The sequence below is a fragment of the Equus caballus genome, chromosome 6 (assembly GCF_041296265.1).
Source record: "Equus caballus isolate H_3958 breed thoroughbred chromosome 6, TB-T2T, whole genome shotgun sequence".
Taxonomy (NCBI): Eukaryota; Metazoa; Chordata; class Mammalia; order Perissodactyla; family Equidae; genus Equus; species Equus caballus.
The window spans coordinates 86,467,163-86,486,989 of NC_091689.1; the positions used below are offsets into that span (position 1 = coordinate 86,467,163).

The 19,827-nt window shown below is 40.8% G+C and overlaps 2 protein-coding genes across 2 annotated transcripts in view; one reads left to right on the forward strand and one right to left on the reverse strand.

Moving 5' to 3' along the window:
• The window catches only part of OR6C319 (olfactory receptor family 6 subfamily C member 319), a 137,666-nt gene that overhangs the window by 81,374 nt on the left and 36,465 nt on the right, over positions 1-19,827 (reverse strand). The window lies entirely within an intron of this gene.
• Positions 9,350-12,764, forward strand: OR6U2 (olfactory receptor family 6 subfamily U member 2). Its single transcript, XM_001491539.4, has 2 exons — positions 9,350-10,113; positions 12,692-12,764. The coding sequence occupies exons 1-2, from the start codon at positions 9,350-9,352 to the stop codon at positions 12,762-12,764; spliced, it is 837 nt and encodes a 278-aa protein (XP_001491589.4).

The following is a 19,827-nucleotide window of genomic DNA, read 5'->3' on the forward strand; positions in this document are numbered from 1 at the left end:
AGCAAAGTAGCAGGGTACAAAGTTAACTTACAAAAATCAGTTTCATTTCTGTACTCTAAAAACAAACTAACAGAAAGGGAAGTCAAGAATACAATCCAATTTACAGTTGCAACAAAAAAATAAAATATCTAGGAATAAATTTAACCAAGGAGGTGAAAGACCTATACCCTGAAAACTATAAGACATTATTGAAAGAAAGCAAAGATGACATAAAGAATTGGAAAGATATTCCATGCACATGGATTGGAAGAATAAACATAGTTAAAATGTCCATATTACCTAAAGCAATCTACAGACTCAATGCAATCCCAACCAGAATCCCAATGACATTCTTCACAGAAATAGAACAAAGAATCCTAAAATTTATGTGGAACAACAAAAGATCTTGAATAGCTAAAGCAATCCTGAGAAAAAAGAACAAAGCTGGAGGCATTATAATCCCTGACTTCAAAATATACTGCAAAGCTATAGCAATCTAAACAGCATGGTACTGGTACAGAAACAGACACACAGATGAACGGAACAGAATTCAGAGCCCAGAAGTGAAACCACACAGCTGTGGACAGCTAATCTTCAACAAAGAAACCAAGAACATACAATGGAGAAAGTAAAGTCTCTTCAATAAATGGTGTTGGGAAAACCGAACAGCCACATGCAAAAGAATGAAAGTAGACCATTATATTATGCCACACACAAAAATTAACTCAAAATGGATTAAAGACCTGAATTTAACACCTGAAACCATAAAACTCTTAGAAGAAAACATAGGCAGTTACATTGTTTGACGTTGGTCTTAGGAGGACAGCATCTTTTCTAATACCATGTCTACTCAAGCATGGGAAACTAAAGAAAAAATCAACAAATGGGACTACATCAGACTAAAGAGCATCTTCAAGGCAAAGGAAACCAGGAACAAAATGAAAAGATAATCCACTAACTTGGAGAAAATATTTGCAAATCATATATCCAACAAAGGGTTAATTTCCAAAATATATGAAGAACTCATACAACTGAACAATTAAAAAAAACAAACAACCCAATCAAAAAATGGGCAGAGGATATGAACAGACATTTTTCCAAAGAAGATATACAGAGCCAACAGACACATTAAAAGATGTTTAACATCAATAATTATTAATGAAATGCAAATTAAAACTACAATGAGACATCACCTTACACCTGTCAGAATAGCTATAATTACCAAGACCAAAAATAACAAATGTTGGAAAGGTTGTGGAGAAAAGGGAACCATCATACACTGCTGGTAGGAATGCAAACTGATGCAGCCACTATGGAAAAGAGTATGGAGATTATCAGAAAATTAGGAATATAAATATCGTATGACCCAGCTATCCCACTGCTGGGTATTTATTCAAAGAACGTGAAATCAACAATTCAAAGAGACTCATGCATGCCTATGTTGCATTGCACTGCAGCATCATTCACAATAGCCAAGATGTAGAAGCAACCCAAGTGCCCGTCAACTGATGAATGGATAAAGAAGATGTGGTGTATATATATACAATGGAATACTACTCAGCCATAAAAAAAGACAAAATCATCCCATTTGCAAAAACATGAATGGACCTTGAAGCTATTATTTTAAGCGAAATAAGCCAGTCAGAGAAAGACAAACACCACATGATTTCACTCATATGTGGAAGATAAATACATGGACAAAGAGAACAGACTAGTGGTTACCAGAGGGGAAGGGGGTTGGGGAGTGGGCCAAAGGGGTAAAGGGGCACATACATATGGTGACAGACAAAAATTAGACTATTGGTGGTGAACATGGTGCAGACTCTACAGAAACTGAAAAGAAGAAAGAAAGAAAGAAATATTAATAAAAGGCCACCCTTGAAATTACCCAGAGGTTACATGTAGCAAATAAAAAAGATTGTTTTATTTATCTGGGTAAATCCTAAAGAATAAGTAGTCGTGTTTCTGAAGATTTATACTCACTTGCAAGGCTGACATATTGTTTTGATTGTTGATACCATGATATTTTTATGTCATTTACTTTTTATGATAATAGAAGGTAATCACATGCTTAGTGTTTAAAAAATTGGGAGAAAGCAAACTATAAGGAAGAAAATAAAAGTCTCATAATCATTTGAAAAAAAAGAAGATATGGGATATATATATACAATGGAATATTGCTCAGGTGTAAAAACAAAAAAAAGATGAAATCTTGCCATTTGCAACAACATGGGATGCACATTGAGGGTATTATCCTAAATGAAACAAGTCAGAAGGAGAAAGACAAATACTATATGATTTCACTCACATGAGGAATATAACAACAAAAACAAAAACCAAACAAACTTACAGAAGCAGAAAACAAATTGGTGGTTACCAAAGAGGAAAGGAGGTGAGGGGAGGGCAATTATATGATGATGAAAGGAAACTACACTTTTGGTGGTGAGCACTCTACAATATATGCAGATGTCAAATTATAATGTTGTACACCTGAAACCTATGCAATATTCTAAACCAATGTCGCCTTAATAAAATTAATAAATAAATAATCCATGCTAAAAGACGAAGTTACAAGTAAAATTACAAAACATTTTGATTTGAATGAAAATGAAAGCACAATATATAAAAGTTTATGGCTCAGAGCTAAAGCAGTACTTACAGGGAAATGTATTGCATTAAACGCTTATGTCAGAAAACAAGGGTCTCAAATCAATAATCTAGCTTGTTGATTAATAAACTAGAAAAACAACAGCAAAAATAGACTCAAAGTAAGAAGTATATAAGGCAAACAAAAGTAGAATCAATAAAATTGAAAACAGAGAAATGACAGAGAAAATGAAGAAACCCAAAAACTGATGCTGAAAAGACCAATAAAATTGATAAACCTCCAGCCAGACTGGCCAGGAAAGAAAAAGAGAAAAAGTACAAATTATTAATATCAGAAATGAAGGAGGAAACATCACTGAAGATTCTGTAGGCATTAAAAGGATAATAACTATTATGAACAACTTTGTGCCAATAAATACTATAATTTGAGTGAAACAAACAAATTACTTGAAAGATACAAATTGCTGAAGCTCATTCAAGAAAGGATACATATTCTGAAGATTCTGATAACCATTAAATAAATAGAACTTGTGGGGCCAGCCCAGTGGTGTAGTGATTAAGCTCATGAACTCCACTTTGGGGGCCCAGGGTTCACAGGTTCAGATCCTGGGCGTGGGTCTATCCTTGCTCATCAAGCCATGCTGCGGCAACATCCCACATAAAACAGAGGAAGATTGGCACAGATCTTATCTCAGTGACAATCTTCCTCAAGCAAAAAGAGGAAGATCAGCAACAGATGTTAGCTCAGGGCCAATCTTCCTCACAAAAAAAAAGAAAAAGAAATAGAATTTGTAGTTAAAAACCTCCAAAAAGAAAACTCCTGGCCTAATTGTCTTTACTGGCATCTTTTACCAGACATTTAAGGAATAAATAATACCAATTCTCCATTAATTCTTCCAGAAAATTAGAAGAGTAAGGAAACATTTTCCAACTCATTCAAGACCAGCATCACCCTCACGCCAAAACAAATAAATACACTTCAGGAAAAGAAAACTACAGACCAATATCCTTCATGGACCTGGATGCAAAAGTCCTGAATAAAATATTATCAAATCAAATCCAGCAATATATTTTTTAAAAAGACAATATGTCACAACCACTGGCCAGAAATATAAGGTTAACTTAACATTCAAAATATCCATCAATGCATATGCCAAAACTTGTCAAGATGTATATATTAAATATGTACAATTTTTCATGTCAATTATACCTCAATAAAGATTTTTAAATTAAATTAAATTAAAAGTTTGCTAACTTGCTAGAAGGATCAATTAACTCATTAATTTTAGAATGAAATTAAAAATAATCCATCAATGTAATCACTATATCAAGAGAAAAACTTAAAATATATAATTATCTTAAGTACAGAAAATGCATTTTTAGAAATTCTACATGCATTCATGATTTTCTTAAAAACTCCTAGCAAATTAGAAATAAGGTAAATTTTTCAACCAAATAAAGGATATCCATAAAAAACCAATAACTAATATCAACCTTAGTGGGAAAAACTGAATGTCTTTCATCTAAGTTTGGGAAGAAGATAAGGATGTCCATTATCACCACTCATATTCAACATTGTAATAAAGGTCCTAGCCAGTGAAATAAAGCATGAAAAAAAATATTGCAAAGGAAGAAATAAAACTGTCTGTATTCGAGTATACATGATCATCAACACAGAAAATTTCAAAGATGCTACAAAAATCTACTAGGACTAATACATGAATTTAATAAGATCACAGAATAGAAGTAAATGTATACAAATCACCTGTATTTCTAAGACAAGATTCCGCCATTTGCGACAACATGGATGGTCCTTGAGGATATTATTATAAGCAAAATAAGCCAGACAGAGAAACACAAACACCATATGATTTGACTCATGTGGAAGATAAACGAACACATGGGTAAGGAGAACAGATTGGTGGTTACCGGAGGGGAAAGGAGTGGGGGGAGGGCAAAAGGGGTAAAGGGGCACATATGTCTGGTGACAGATAAAAACTAGACTATTGGTGGTGAACATGATGCAGTATATACAGAAAATGACATATAATAATATACACCTGAAACTTACACAATGTTATAAGCCAATATGACTTCAATAAAATAACTTTTTTTAAAGTAGAATCCTAGACTTTTTTGTGGAACACAGAACTGAGAATAAGTGTTTAGAAACTTTTACAACAATTTACAAAGTAAATTTTGTCTATTAAATCTAAAACAAAAATAAATTAGGGTTTGGCAAAAAAGTACTCCAGCAAAAGAAAAGAAAAATCAATTCTATTTCTATATATTAACAACAAACAATTACTAGAGTTGGCGAGGAAGAGTACCAGAGACAGAGAGTTGCATGAGTTCCCTAGGTCTGCAAAGGAGCCCCCTGAGTCAGCTGAGTACTGATCAGCTCATGTGTGTGAGGAAACTACTCAAGGCATGACGCCACCCAAGGTTTGATGAGTTACTTGTGCCTGGGCTCCTGTGGCTTCTTTCTATATGAGTCACAAAGACATCTAGCTGGCCCCATAAAAATGAGATCCCTGAGGCCATCTTCCTGGGGCAAAGACAACAAGGTGTTCTTTTGCACCTAAAGAAACTCATTGATGAATTCCTGTGCCTCCCCTGAGGTTATTTTCATTTGTTCCCAAGAGGGTTAGACCCAGCTTCAAGATGAGCAGGCAAAAAAGAGACTGAAATTTCAGACGGCGTCATGAAGAGTATAGAAAAGGTGAGCAGAAACCTCTTCACAATATTCTACAACATGATAAGTATAGGGAAGCCTCCTGCAGCTCAAAAACACTGAAATTAAAACAAATGGAAAGACATCTAATTTACAGCATGCCCTTAAGAGCTATAAAGTGCTGTTAGAAACTGAAAAACTAAGACTCAGGAAAGGGAAAGAATTGTCTAAGTTCTCAGGGTTAGTAACAGAACTAGTGCTGGAATCTAAGTCTTCACTTCTGATATAGCAGCAAACGTTCACACGTTCACATCATGCAGAGGTACCCATATGCAAAGCCACACCTGAACATAATATTTTAGCAACAAAATTTCAAACCAAATTAAAATTGCTGAACAGACTGGACATCTATAGATGTGGTGGGACCAGCCAAAATTGTAAGGATCAACAAAGTTGTCTTTGATACCTTCCAATCAGCTCTCAAAAACGTGTATTGACAGTCACCAACTACAAAACTAACAACTCACAGTGACACAAATACTCATTTAGGAGCAAGTTCTTAGGTGACTATTTTGTCATTTTCTCCAGAGATTTTTCACGAATTGTCCTGCTTACAACTTGTGGCCAAAGCAACCATAGCCTAAACTCGTTAGTGAATTCAGAGCACAGGTCCCCCTGAGCACCATTTAGTTTTTTCCCAGAATTGATCCCCAGAGTAAAAGACTATAAAGCAAATATTCCTTTTCATTGGATGGACCTGCTCAGAAGCCTCTTATGTGACCTGAAACTTCAGAACCTTAGATTCCTGGGGGAAACCATGGGCCATAGCACAAGAGGGAAGCTTCCAGCCCCATCTCAGCCTCTCTCTGACCCATCTGCTGCATGGCTGGGATGTTGATGAGCAACAGAATTTAGTCCTTGGATAGCTATGCTTTAGGATTGTTGCTGCTGAAGGGGCAGAAATGTTGGAGAAGGCCAGCAAGGAATGAAGAATGAGTCAAGAAAAGATTTCTATGGGAATATAATCCCATAATTATTTCTACAGTGTTGCTTCCACATTTTGCTGCAAGTCTGAGCTCTTTTCATGAAACCACATGGGACATTCAGGCGTGTACACTCCCTGCTCCCTATTTGGGGGATCGTCAGAGACCTGAGGAGCACATATTGTCCCTGGGCTGGTGACTTCCTGAGGCCACTTCCCAGATAGCAAGTCATTGTACAGAAAGGGAGGGGGCTGCAGGTCACGGCTTTCCTTGCCAGGCCCCAGAAATGACCCAAGACAAAGGGAAATTGGCAAATTCTCTGCCGCCCCTGGGAGCTCCCTTGTGCTCCTTCTGAGAAAATAACAGACTCAGAATCCTTAAAAAAAAAAAAAAAAAAAAAAAAACTGAAGCTAAAAGATAGCTCTCCTTGCCAAACAGACTATGGCCTCTTTGCAAACACTGGCTGGGGGGGGGGGAGAGAGAGGCAGCAGGTCTCTAAGCAAGAATTCTCCAAATGTTTTTAATCATACTTCCCATCAGTGAAAATTTTTAAATGAAGTTGAAGTATCTCCAATATATGTGCATATTAATTAATTTTTAAACTATTTACAGGTACTGCTATATAAATGTATAGTTTATGTTTTAAAACATACACAAAACTAGAATTTTTTAACCAGCTAAAATAAATTTCATAGTTGATCAGCTTCAAGACATACAGTTCAACATCTCTGAAACTGGGAGGCATCTTATGATCAGTGATGTTTTAGCATAGTATCATAGTCTAGTTGGTGGCATCTTTTCTTTCTTAATGGCACATAAAAAAATAGTGTATCTCACATTGATTTGTATCTTATACTTTATGAAATATGCATAACTAGAAGGCTCTCATATCTCGTAAATCCTATGATGTGGGTGCCCCCCACATTTAAGGACCTGTTACAGGGACCATAGGGTTCCTGGGCCATTGGTCTCAAACAGAAAGGAATGAGAGAAAATCATTCATTCTTATTTCATAGGTTTCTCCAGGGAAAAGTCTGTTTTCTACTCTGTAATATAACAAGTCTGCGAGCCTCAGAATATCCGACCATGGCAAGGAAACATTCAAGTGGCCTGCACTTATTTTTTAGCTCCTCACTATGGCCCTAGGCCAATAATTAATTTCTGTAGGTTTACCTTTCTCATCAAAAAATGAGTGCAGTAACCCTCATAGTATTTCATTTCTTGTCAATACCATCCTAGCAATCTTTATAGATCACTGTCATATGCCAGGCCCCAGGGATCAGCGTGAGAAAGGAGTTTGAGCACCTGAATAGACACTCTTCCAAAGACACAAATGGCCAACAGGTACATGAAAAAATGCCAACATCACTTATCATCAGGGAAATGCAAACCAAAATTACAATGAGATATCATCTTACACCTGTCAGGACGTTTACCATCAAAAAGAGAAGATAGTAAGTGTTGGTGAGGATGTGGAAAAAAGGGAACCCTTGGTACACTGTTGGTGGGAATGAAAATTGTTACAGCCACTATGGGAAACAGTGTAGAGGCTCCTCAAGAAATTAAAAATAGAATTCCATCAGATCCAGCAATCCCACTTCTGAGTATCTAGTCAAAGAAAACAAAATCTTTATCTGTATAAAGATATCTGTACTCCATGTTCATTGTGGCATTGTTCACAATAGCCAAGGTATGGAAATAGCCTAAGTGTCTGTCAACAGATGAATGGATAAAGAAAATGTGATAGGTAGATAGATAAATATGCACATACACACACACACACAGAGGAATATTATTCAGCCTCAGGAAAAGAGGGAAATCCTTCCGTTTGCAATAACATAGATGAAACTGGAGGGCATTATGCTAGATGAAATAAGCCAGACAGAGAAAGACAAATACTGTATTATATCACTTATATGTGGAATCTAAATAAAAAGTCAAATTCATAGAAACAGAGAGTAGAATGGTTGTTGCCAGGGGCTGGGTGTTGGGGGAAATGGGGAGATGTCAGTCAAAGGGTACAAAATTTCAGTTATAAGATGAATAAGTTCTGAGAACCTAATGTATAACATGGTGACTATAGCTGGGAGTGCTGTATTGTATAAATAAAATTTGCTAAAAGAATATAACTTAAATATTCTCACACACAAAAAAAATGGTTAATGTGTGAGATGATGGATGTGTTAATTAACTGCAAGAAGGAAATCCTTTCACAATGTACACGAATATCAATTCATCACATTGTACACTTTACAGATCTTTCCATTTCATTTGTCAAATTTTATTTTTCAAAGCTGGGGGGAGAGAAGCAGAGGAATTTGAGTAAAAATGAGTAAGACCTTCCCAATCTTCAAGTAACTTACAATGCGGATGCAAATGTCAGGCAATTTTTAATAAGGGTTCAATGGAAGCAAACAGCCAGGTGAGTGAAAATGGCTTCTTATTCCAAAATTACGTGCTCCATATGTGAGCAATGGTTTAGGAAGTAGGAAGTTTCATTGTGAATACAGACCTAAGAAGCAGATCTACTGAGGAGAAGTGCAGGTAAGTGCTAAGATACACACGTGAACAGAAGACAGTCCCTGAGCTCAGGGTGTTTGTGTCTGGCAGGGAAGACAGACTCCATCCTATATAACCGACTCCATGAAAATATAACAGAGGCACAAACCATGTGTTATGGGAGCTGAGAGGAGGCAGTTAACTCAGCCTAGAGCTTAAGGGAAACGCCTCATATAAGAAGTCAGACTTCAGCTGGAACTTGAATAGGTATTTGCCAGTTCTAAAGAGGATTGGGGAGCAGCAGAGAATTTTTTGTAGGCTTTCTCATAGGAAATAAAAGGAAGGAATAAAAGAAAGAAAAGAGAGAGGGAAGAAAAGAGGGAGAGAGGAAAGCCACTGACATTGAATAATTCCTTAAAGACTGAAAGAGGTGAGTTTTCTGACTAGGGAAGGGCCTACAGAAGCTTCTGCTCTGCTTCCTTGATCCATGGGAGGCAGCAGACAGGTAAAGGAACGATGGACTTCAGGAGGAATTTTCCTCTTCCTCATCCTGGTTTCTGATGCTTCTGTCCACCAGGTTTGCACTGTAAAAGGCCTGAGGTCCACAATGGCCAATCAGAATGTATTGACTGTGTTCTTCCTCCAAGGCCTGACAGACACCAAAGAGCTTCAGGTGGCAGTTTTCCTGCTCCTGCTGGCTGCCTATCCCATAACTGTCTCTGGAAACCTGGCCATCATCAGCCTGACCTTGCTGGACACCCGCCTGCAGACCCCTATGTACTTCTTCCTCCAGAATCTGTCCTGCTTAGAAATTTGGTTCCAGACCGTCATCGTGCCCAAGATGTTGCTCAACATTGCCACAGGGACCAAGACCATCAGTTTTGCTGGCTGCATCACTCAGGACTTTTTCCACATCTTCCTAGGAGCCACAGAGTTCTTCCTCCTCGCAGCCATGGGCTATGACCAGTACATTGCCATCTGCCAGCCCCTCCGCTACCCCATCCTCATGAGCAGCAGAATCTGCACACAGCTCATCCTCACCCGCTGGCTGGGAGGGTTCTCCTTTGGCATCATGCCTGTCATCCTGACCAGTCAGCTTCCATTCTGTGACGTCCACATCAACCACTTCTTCTGTGACTATACGCCTCTAATGGAAGTGGTCTGCAGTGGGCCAAATGTGCTAGAGATGGTGGACTTTACCCTGGCCTTGGGGGCACTGCTCAGCACTTTGGCACTGATCGCTCTATCCTACGTCCAGATCATTCGGACAATCGTCAGGATCCCCTCAGTCCAAGAGAGAAAGAAGGCTTTCTCCACCTGTTCCTCCCGTGTCATTGTGGTCACCATGTGCTATGGCAGCTGCTTCTTCATGTATGTCAAGCCCACTCCAGGCAAGGGGGTTGATCTCAACAAAGGAGTGTCCCTAATCAATACAATTATTACCCCCTTCTTGAACCCCTTCATCTACACTCTCAGAAACCACCAAGTTAAGCAAGTAGTGAAAGACCTGGTCAGAAAAATGTCTTGGCTACAAAATAAATAACAGCCCTACAAGGTACCTTCCAGGGAAACATGAGAGATCCCCCCAGAGTCCAAAAATTCTATGAAAAGTATTTTCAAAGTTAAGCTTTCACTAATAGTCTCTTCAGAATTCTTAAATCTTTTCCAGCTTCTATCCACTTCCTGGACCCAAAGCCACTCCCATATTTTAGGTATTTGTTATGGTAGCACCCCACTTCCAGGTACTGAAATCTGTCTTACTTACCTACTGCTGCTTTTCAAATTACCCCAAAAACTAAGTGACTTAAAACAACAAACAATTACTATCTCATGGATTCAATGGGCTGGAAATCTGACTTAATGTCTCTCATGAGGTTGCAGTCAAGCTGTCAGCCAGGGCTCTGGCCTCATCTGAAGGCATGACTGATGGGGGGGTTGTTCCAAGCTCACTCATGAGGTTGTTGGCAGGATTCAATTCTTTACAGGCTGTTGGCCAGAGGCCTCTTTCAGTTCCTTGCCACGTGGGCCTCTGCAAAAGGTAGTCCATAACATGGCAACTGGAACCCACCAAATCAAGTGAGCCAGTGTTTTTGTAAGCCAATTTCAGAAATGTCATTCCATCACTTTGCCATATTTTATTTGTTAGAAGTAATGCATTAGGTCCAGCCCACACTCAAAGGAGAGGAGTACACAAGGGCATGAACTAAGAGGTGAGGATTATTGGGAGTCATCTTAGAGGCTGCCTACTGCCTTAACCTTTTTATTTTACAAATGAGGAAACTGAGGCCAAGAGCCCAGGGCCCTTGACTACAGAATTTTTCAGTGTAAACAGTCATTATCATATCCCTTTCAATTAACTAGCAGTATAAAAAATTTATGTATGTGTTTTAGAAAAGAATAGAATGACTCTACATGCAGTCAATACTCAGGATGATTTAGCTAGAGAGATTACTTTTTTTTTTTAAGATTGGCACCTGAGCTAACAACTGTTGCGAATCTTTTTTTTTTTTTTGGCCCATTCGTCTTTCCCCGTAAAGCCCTCCAGTACATAGTTGCGTATTCTAGTTGTGAGTGCCTCTGGTTGTGCTACGTGGGACGCCGCCTCAGCACAGCCTGATGAACGGTGCCATGTCCACATCCAGGATCCAAACTGGAGAAACCCTGGACCACCAAAGTGGAGCACACAAACTTAATCACTCGGCCACAGGGAGGGCCCCTAGAGAGATTACTTTTAAGGATAATAAGATACAGAGATTTATCAAGAGTTTCTTCTCTCTGCTGTTGCCAAGAAACTAATAAAACTCAATGGATGACAACAATTCTAAATCTGGGACTGACTCGCTAACTGGGAGACAAATGAGATGCTTGAAAATATAGGAAAACATGTCCCCTGTAGTTGGCGACGACTCCTTGCTTTCCTGCCTGATGCTGACATCTCCTTTAGGTCCCCTCTCAAGCTTCTATGTAGGCCGAAGAATGAGCCACCTCCAGACGCAGAATTAGTAGGGTGAAGTTCCAAGTTCATTCTCCAGAGGATCAGCAGGCCCTCCCTTCCTACCACCCATCCCACTAACAACCAGTTCCTTATCCCTCCTCAGCTCTCAGGACCCTTTTTCTTTCTTCAGGAAAATGATCCTGAAAGAGAGTGTTGTCTTCATATTTGTTCTTACCTCTTCCCCCTGCTTTCCTGCAAGTCTCATATCTCGTTTCAATGCTCCACTCCTCTGCAAACCACACCCAGTGTTTCCCCTATACTTCACCTTCCACTGAATCAGAATCACCCCTGGTGCCCTCTGGTGTCCCAGAGCCACTCAACACTACCTTTGAGCTGAGCTGGAAAGTCAAGCTTGACACTGTTTCACTGCATTAGCCCAGAGCCACCTGGCCCCTTAGATAATTATTTTTACCACACGTAAAGACATGCATTATTTCACATATCATTTCTTGCCTTCCAGCAATAGAGCCCATAGCCATTATCCCAAACCTTTTCTATTCTCTTTTACTACACAATCCCTACTCTCGCCTCCTCTTTGGAAAGGAAAGGAGTAAGGGGGATTTGAGGGAGGACTGAGGAATCCAAGAAAGAAGTTTCTAGTATTTGAGTCTAAGCTATGAAAGCAAGAACATCCCTGTGGGACCAAAACCACAGCTCCTTGTGAGGTCAGGGAAGAGGGTGAAACAGGAGAGAGGAGAGTAAGAGCCGGAATAGAGAGCACTGAAAAGCATATAGTATCCCCCAATGTCAAGTCTGAACATTCCTCTGTCGGGGGGTGGGAGGTGCAGCTCTAAAATTCCCAGGAACACAGGCTATTAAGGGGAGATTAAGGGGAGATTTGAGTCACACACACAACCATAAGCTTCCTTGGGCTCCAGCTGTCATCATCATCAAAGGCCCCATTGATAGACTTCCAGCCCTTAGGTCTCACTTGCCCTCCTGGTCTCTACCCAGGTCCATCATGCCGGACCCCATCGTGTTCACCCCAATATTGGCCTTCTCTTCCTCTGCTACCAAGATGGCATGATCGGGAAGAAAACATGAGGCCCCTAGACCTGGCTTGTCTTGGGTTCATGCCATTCCATTCAAACCTGGCCCTCACAGCTGCTCAGAAATTCATTTAATCACCTCTTAAATCCCTGACAAATATCCCCCCAAGATACTATTTCTTTCTTGAATCATGTGACCCCTGCCCTTTCCCTCTCTTTTTCTCTTCTGTGAGATTATCACCTACTTTTTAGAAAAGGATGAAGGTGTGCAGCTTAAGCTCAGAAATATCCGCTCCCTTCACCTCTGCATATCTCCAAGCCACAGCCACCTTCTCATCCTCCCCTCTCAGAAGGGGAGTTATCTCTGCAGCTCTGTTAGCTCAAAAGAGTCAGCGTAAGGAAGAGGCATTAAAAAGAATGCAAACTCTCAAGCTGAGCACAACTGAGTTTAAATCCTCCTTCTCCTGCTTTCTAGTTACGTGGCCTTGAGCAAGATACTTCTTCCCTCTGAACCTTGGTTTCCTCTCCTAAAAATCTATCGGCAGTGAAAAACATTTGGTGCTTCCAGCCCTTTTCTTACCCTCCCCTCCCAGAGAGCTGGCCCCTCACTCACAGGACTGAGCCCTCATTGCCTTTGAAAATGTGCCTCTCTCCATGTTGCCTCTTTTGAGGTAATACGGATGCAGCCAGACTTCCTCTTCTGAGAGGAGTTTATTCCCCAAACTAGCCCCAAATCATTCCCATTTACATCCATGGCTTCACCATCCTTTCACTCATTGGTGTGAGACATCTTGAAGTTGTCTCTGACTCTTCCTGCAATCTGTCACCCATCCTGTTGTGTCTTCCTTCAAAATCCCTCTCAGATTAGCTCTACCTCTGTATTTCAACACTCATCACATAGTCTACATGTCAAATATGACCAACTATCAGAGACTGTAGAAATGATGGTACATTCTTCACCCCCCTGTAGCCACCCTCTTTGGTACTACCCTCCCACACTGACTCTTGGTTTAGCCATGTGGCTTGCATTGGACAATATGATGCTAATAAACATAATGCAATGAGAAACTCAAAAAGCCCTTGAAACCCCTTGACTGCCGTGTCAACAAGCCTGGGCTAGATGATAAAAGACTCATGGCCTGCTTACTCCCATCACTCTTTCTGATAATAATCACACACACACATAGTCTGTTGCCCCAACACAGAACTGCCCAGCTGACCAGCATCCAACTGAGGGTACATGAATGAGCCCATCAAAGACCAATAGAACAACCACCCAAATGAGCCCAGCCCAAGTGGCCAACCCAAAGAATGATGAACTAAATCAATGTGGTTGTTTTAAGCCACTAAGTATTGAAGTGGTTTATTACTCAACAAAAAGTAAGCATATATGGTAAACACATGCTGTGTCCTGGTTAAGGATCAAGATTAAGAAGTGAGGGACAGGGCCAGCCCTGGTGGCCTAGTGGTTAAGTTTGGTGCACTCCTCTACAGTGGCCTGGGTTCGGTTCCCGGGTGTGGACCAACACCACTTGTCTGTCAGTGGCCATGCTGTGGTGGTGGCTCACATACAAAAGAAAAAAGAGGAAGATTGGTAGTGGATGTTAGCTCAGGGCGAATCTTCCTGAGGAAAAAATAAAAAGTGAGGGACAGAAAGCATTTACCCATGGGAGATGATGTTGGTTTGATCAGGTCAGGAAAGAGAACCTGGTCTCTTCTTATCTATGGTCATGGGAGACAGGAAGTTATCAGGAAATAGGCTCTAAACAGGAGGCATATTGAAGCAGAATTATTTACTTTTCTTCTGGGGCATTCGATGCCCTCCTCACAGGTATTACGGCCCTGAAGTAAGACTCAGCTGGGAAGGCTGGCCGGGTAGATTTTGAAAGTCTTATCCCAAGCAGCCTGACTAGAACACATTCTCCATGTGAAATGAGGTTTCCCAGAAAGCTCAGAAACCACTTGTGGCCTCAAGTCCCCACACTCATCAGAGCATTTCAGGGACACCCTTTTCCAGGGACTCTGTCTCCCGAGAATAAAATTCTCATATGAAGGTGATGGTCGCTGTCCAGTCTGAGTCTGTCCTTCTCACAAGCAATGGAAGATGGTCAGGCAGGAGGAGGGTGTGCTGATTTGCTCACTTCCCAGCCTGAATCCGTCTTAAGTGAATGTATCCATTTCATTTGCCCAAACCCGTTGAAGACATACACAAAATTTATGAGCCAGGTGCAAAGCAGACAAACGCTCTGTGTGCCCACAGTGTGCAGTCTCACATCGAACACTAGCCCACTGCATCAGCACCTCACAAATTCATTCCGTCTCCCACTGCAAAGTTATGATGATGTGAAGGTAATTCCTGTGTGAGGCCCCCGCCGGATCTGTCAAATGGGGCAGAGAGATTGAGGACCCACCATGCTGTTTACAACATGTACACGTAACAGAAACCTGATTCCCAAGGCGTGGAATCAATATTCCAGTGACAATCTAGGTAAGGGACTCCCTCTCGTGGGATATTCCATTTTTACAATGTTGCACACACCACGGGTGAAGAAATTCTCGAAAGGACTTGAATTCTCAAACAATGGAATCACTGTCCCAGGACTAATCTAAGCGAACAGCGCCCTCTAGCGGGCATTTTTATTGTTGTTTCGTTTTGTTTTAGAAAATGTTGAATACTGAAGGGGAGGACTCACAGATTAAGGAATTCTGCTTACATACAATTCCCAGCAGCAGTTTTAAGGGCTGTCACTAAAAATTAAAAGAGCAAAGCAAAATCCTCAAAGAAAATAGTCATAATTGACTATACATCTGCTCCCTCCTTATACCTCAAATGGGGAAACAGTAACTTGGAGTTTTCTTTTCCTCCCTTCGCAGTAACACATGCCGAGGCTTTTCCCTGAGGGTGAGGGCCAGAGAGGACTCTGGACTGCCCCCACTTTTCCTTCTGTTTTAATGTGTGTAATAAAATTCATCTCGGCTTTTATCCTTGACAAGACAGTACCTTCCAGGGGTAGGGGAGCGGAGGAACGGAGGGAAAAAGAAGAAGGTGAGGAGGAAGAAAAGGAGAAAACAAAGTGTAGGAAGGGAGGGAGCGGGAAAGATGGAAGGGAGGGAGGAAGGGAGGAAGGCAGGAAAAAAAGAAAGAACAGAAGAAGGGAGAGAGCGGAGGGACAGAGGGAGACAGAGAAACTCTAATCTTGAAACTGCCAATTACAAATACATTTTAAGGTGCTGGAAGGATAGCTTCTCCAAAATTACTTTCTACTTGGAAATTTCCTTCCAAGCATAAATTTTTTAATATTTTATTGAGACATAAAACTTTATTTATAAAGATGCAAAAAAAATTTTTTGAAGCTTCTATTTAAAAGATGAATGAATGACTTAACAAACCATAAAAAAAAAATGAATGCATGCATGTGATCTGACCAGACAGATCTGATGAGCACAGATATTTGTCGATTTTAGTGTTTCTAAGACCATCTATGGTTTCTAGATATACTCAGTTGAAATGACCTTGAAACTATTCAATTAAAATACTATCGAAATCGTGAAATGGCAGAATTTGAGCAATTCATTATGGGATTCATGACTATGTTCTCTATTTTGTCCATTTATGAAAATAAAAAAGTTTTTTAAACATGTAAACACAAAATGCTTTGGATTTAAGTCACTAACGTTTTTGGTCACAGGCCTGATAACCTTTCTAAATAAAAAGAGAAAGCACTCTTTGTAGCTGCGTCAGCCTGCAATGACCCCGCCAGCTTAGAGCAGTGACAGATAAAAATCAAACACATTTAAATGGCCACAGGCCAACAATCAGCAGCCATTAAAGCCTCTTCTTAGTTTAGTTTTAGAGGAAAATATCAAGCCTTTAAAACAAATTTGACTTGAGGTCTTGGCCATTCTATTCAGAATACCTGGAAACCATGTGTGATCTTAGAGACACTAACATCCACAGGTGTTTTTGCTCATCAGATTGGTCCCAGGCACGCATGTCCAGCCAGATCATGTCCATACATTCAGCTTTTCAACACAAGTTCCAAAAAAAAGTTGCACCTTTAAGCAAATGAAGTTTTATGTCTTAATATTTTAAAATTTTACACTTACAAGGAAATCTCCAAGTAGAAAGTAATTTCTGAGAACCCTTCTTGGAACGCCTTAAAATCTACTTGTAAACAGCAGTTTCAAGATCACAGAGTTTCTTTCTCTCTCTCTCTCTCTATCTCTCATGAGAGAGCTTCTTAACATCTTCTAAGCTGAAAAAAAACAAGATACTCCTGTTGTCTCTGTTAAAAAGTAATTTTAAAGACTGGCCCCCTGGCCCAGTGGTTAAGTTCCCACACTCCGCTTCAGCAGCTCAGGGTTTTGCCGGTTCAGATCCTGGGTGTGGACATGGCACCGCTCATCAGGCCATGCTGAGGTGTCATCCAGCATACCAAAACCAGAAGGACCTACAACTAGAATATACAACTATGTACTGGGGAGCTTTGGGGAGAAGAAGAAGAGAAAAGAAAGAAAAAGATTTGCAACAGATGTTAGCTCAGAGTCAAGCTTTAAAAAAAAATAAAGTAATTTTTAAGAGTAACAATTGCGTTGAAAATGTTTCAATTGCACCTTTCTCAGCTAGTATTTAAATTTTTAAAACTTCATATTTACATTCCTAAAACTCCAAAAATTTTAGTAAAACACCGTGTAGTAAAAATCTTGAGGGGCTGATCAGGTGGCGCAGTGGTTAAGTTCGCACGTTCTGCTTTGACAGTCCCTGGGTTCACCAGCTCAGATCCCAGGTGTGAACCTACACACTGCTTGTCAAGCCATGCTGTGGTAGGCATCCCACATATAAAGTAGAGGAAGGTGGGCATGGATGTTAGCTCAGGGCCAGTCTTCCTCAGCAAAAAGAGGAGGATTGGCAGCAGATGTTAGCTCAGGGCTAATTTACCTCCCAAAAAAAATCTTGAGTTATGTTCTAAATACACACAGAGATTATTTGAAATGAGTATCATGAAAAGGAATGTGCATATTGAATGTTGCTGGCTAGAAGAGAGTTTCTGTTGTTTGTTAACAACCATATTGATGGTTAGGGGTCATGTTTTAAGCATTGTACATCCTAACATGATACTTTGTTATTTATAGGTAACATTTTACTGTGTTTAATTATTTTTTAGGAAATTGGAAATTTACAGTTGACATGTATCACATAATATTTTTCCCACCCAAAATGATGGGAAATAGGTTCCCGATTAGCATTTTCACACAGAACCCCTGGTTTTCACGAACTGATTATTCATTTTAAACAATAAAGAAGACGCTTGTGAGAGGATTCAGATACCTCAACAATAGCATTGGAACCTTGAAGACAATGGAATAATACCTTTGAAATTCTAAAGAAAAATTAATTCCATCTAGAAAACTATACCCAGCCAGCTCTCAATCAAGCACAAGGATAAAATAAAGACTTTTTCAGATATCCAGAGTGCTGCTAGAGTATGTCCTACAGCAAACAAGAGTAAACTAAGAAAGAGAAGGACGCTGGATTCAGGAAACAGAAGCTCTACTTCAAGAGAGAGTGAAAAGCATTCCCAGACATCCCCAGATGGAAGCTGTGTGGCAGGCTGGAGAAAAAGCAATCCAGAAAGGAGCCTATAGACACTCACTTCCACGTACCATCCCCTACCAAATACCTCACAAACACCCACAGGTCCATCGTGTTCAAACTGTACACAGATGGCACATCTACACCCAATGCGTGACCACACATCTCACTAGCAACACACACACTACATGCACTAAGGGCTCAGTTCCCAGACCCTTGGACATTCTTTCTCAGGTCTCAAGTTTAAGAAAAGATTTTTTTTCCTTGTTCCAAATTCCAAACAGTTTCCTGTTGGCATTCAAGCCAGAGGTCCCCTCCTCAGTGGGGCCAACCCACCTTCAGGAGCCTCTTTCTACTTCATACCTCCTCCAAGAGTGTCACCTCCTGCCTTCACAGGTCACCTGGCCATCTAGTCATTCAACAAGCCGTCTACACCTCCACCTATCCATTCTCTGTCCACGTGGCCACTTATCCATCCGTTTATGTGCCTATCTATCAAACAATCAATTTGTCCGTCTGTCTCTCCTGGACTTATTGTCAGCATAGTTTTCAGATCCACAAAGAGCCTTACCACAAATCCCTCTCTAGGGAGCTGCTGTCCCACCCTCATTTCATGTCTCTGTGAATGAGGCAAGAGTGCCAACCCCGGAGCAGGGAGCCTGGCCCAGTTTCCCTGTCCTCAGGCCCAGAGGAACCTCTGCACAAAATGTGCATCAGACAAAGATCTCCAGGGCCACCACATCCTAGAATCAGGAAGGCTTGTCTCCTGGCCTAACCAGAGGGACATCTGAGCTGTTGGTTCACAAACTGGCCCCCGTACAAAGAAGGCAAGGAGAGATCAAAGAAAGAGACAGGCCATTCCATACTGGTATGTGGCAGTTTTAACAAGCAAGGGAACTTGCTTACAAGGCTTATCTTGGGCAGCCACAAGAGGAGTAGATCTCTGCCCCCGCTTGCCAAAATCTTAAGAGTTTGTATAGAGGCCTTAACCAAGTTCAGTCATGTATACCATCCAGATGATCTCAACAAGCCTTTACTCTCTCAAGGCTATGTCCTTGAAAACAACTCCCACTGTGGGAATAGTGGGCAGAGCATATGTTCCAAGGACAGGGGCGGGGGGTGAGGACCAATTGCCCAGGTCCAGCTCGCAGGTCAACAGGCAGTCACATCCTCTCGCTGACCTCCTCCAACATGAGCTGAGAGAATAGTGGGACCTCCTGCCAACCGTGTCCTCCTATTCATCCATGAAAGGCTTAAGAGGAGATGCTGATGGCCACCACACACCCTTCCTGAGGAATATCTCATTGAAATCTGTGACAGGTTTGGAGAAGAGGGCAAGCAGAGAAAAGAAAGGGAAAGCAAGGAAAGAGTGAAATCAAGAAATGTGGGAGCTGAAAAGCAGAGAAGGGCAAAACTGGAAGACAGAGAGAAACAGAGATGCAGGAATCAAGGACTGAGAGTGAGGAAGGGCACAGAGTTTAGTAAGAAACAAAGGGCAAATAGAACTT

What these genes read in the sequence shown, in the direction of transcription:
- OR6U2 (XM_001491539.4), top strand. Translation starts at nt 9,350, where the DNA reads ATGGCCAATCAGAATGTATTGACTGTGTTCTTCCTCCAAGGCCTGACA. An exon ending in TATGGCAGCTGCTTCTTCAT is followed by an intron (nt 10,114 to 12,691) that starts GTATGTCAAGCC and finishes GTCTCTACCCAG; the next exon opens with GTCCATCATGCCGGACCCCA.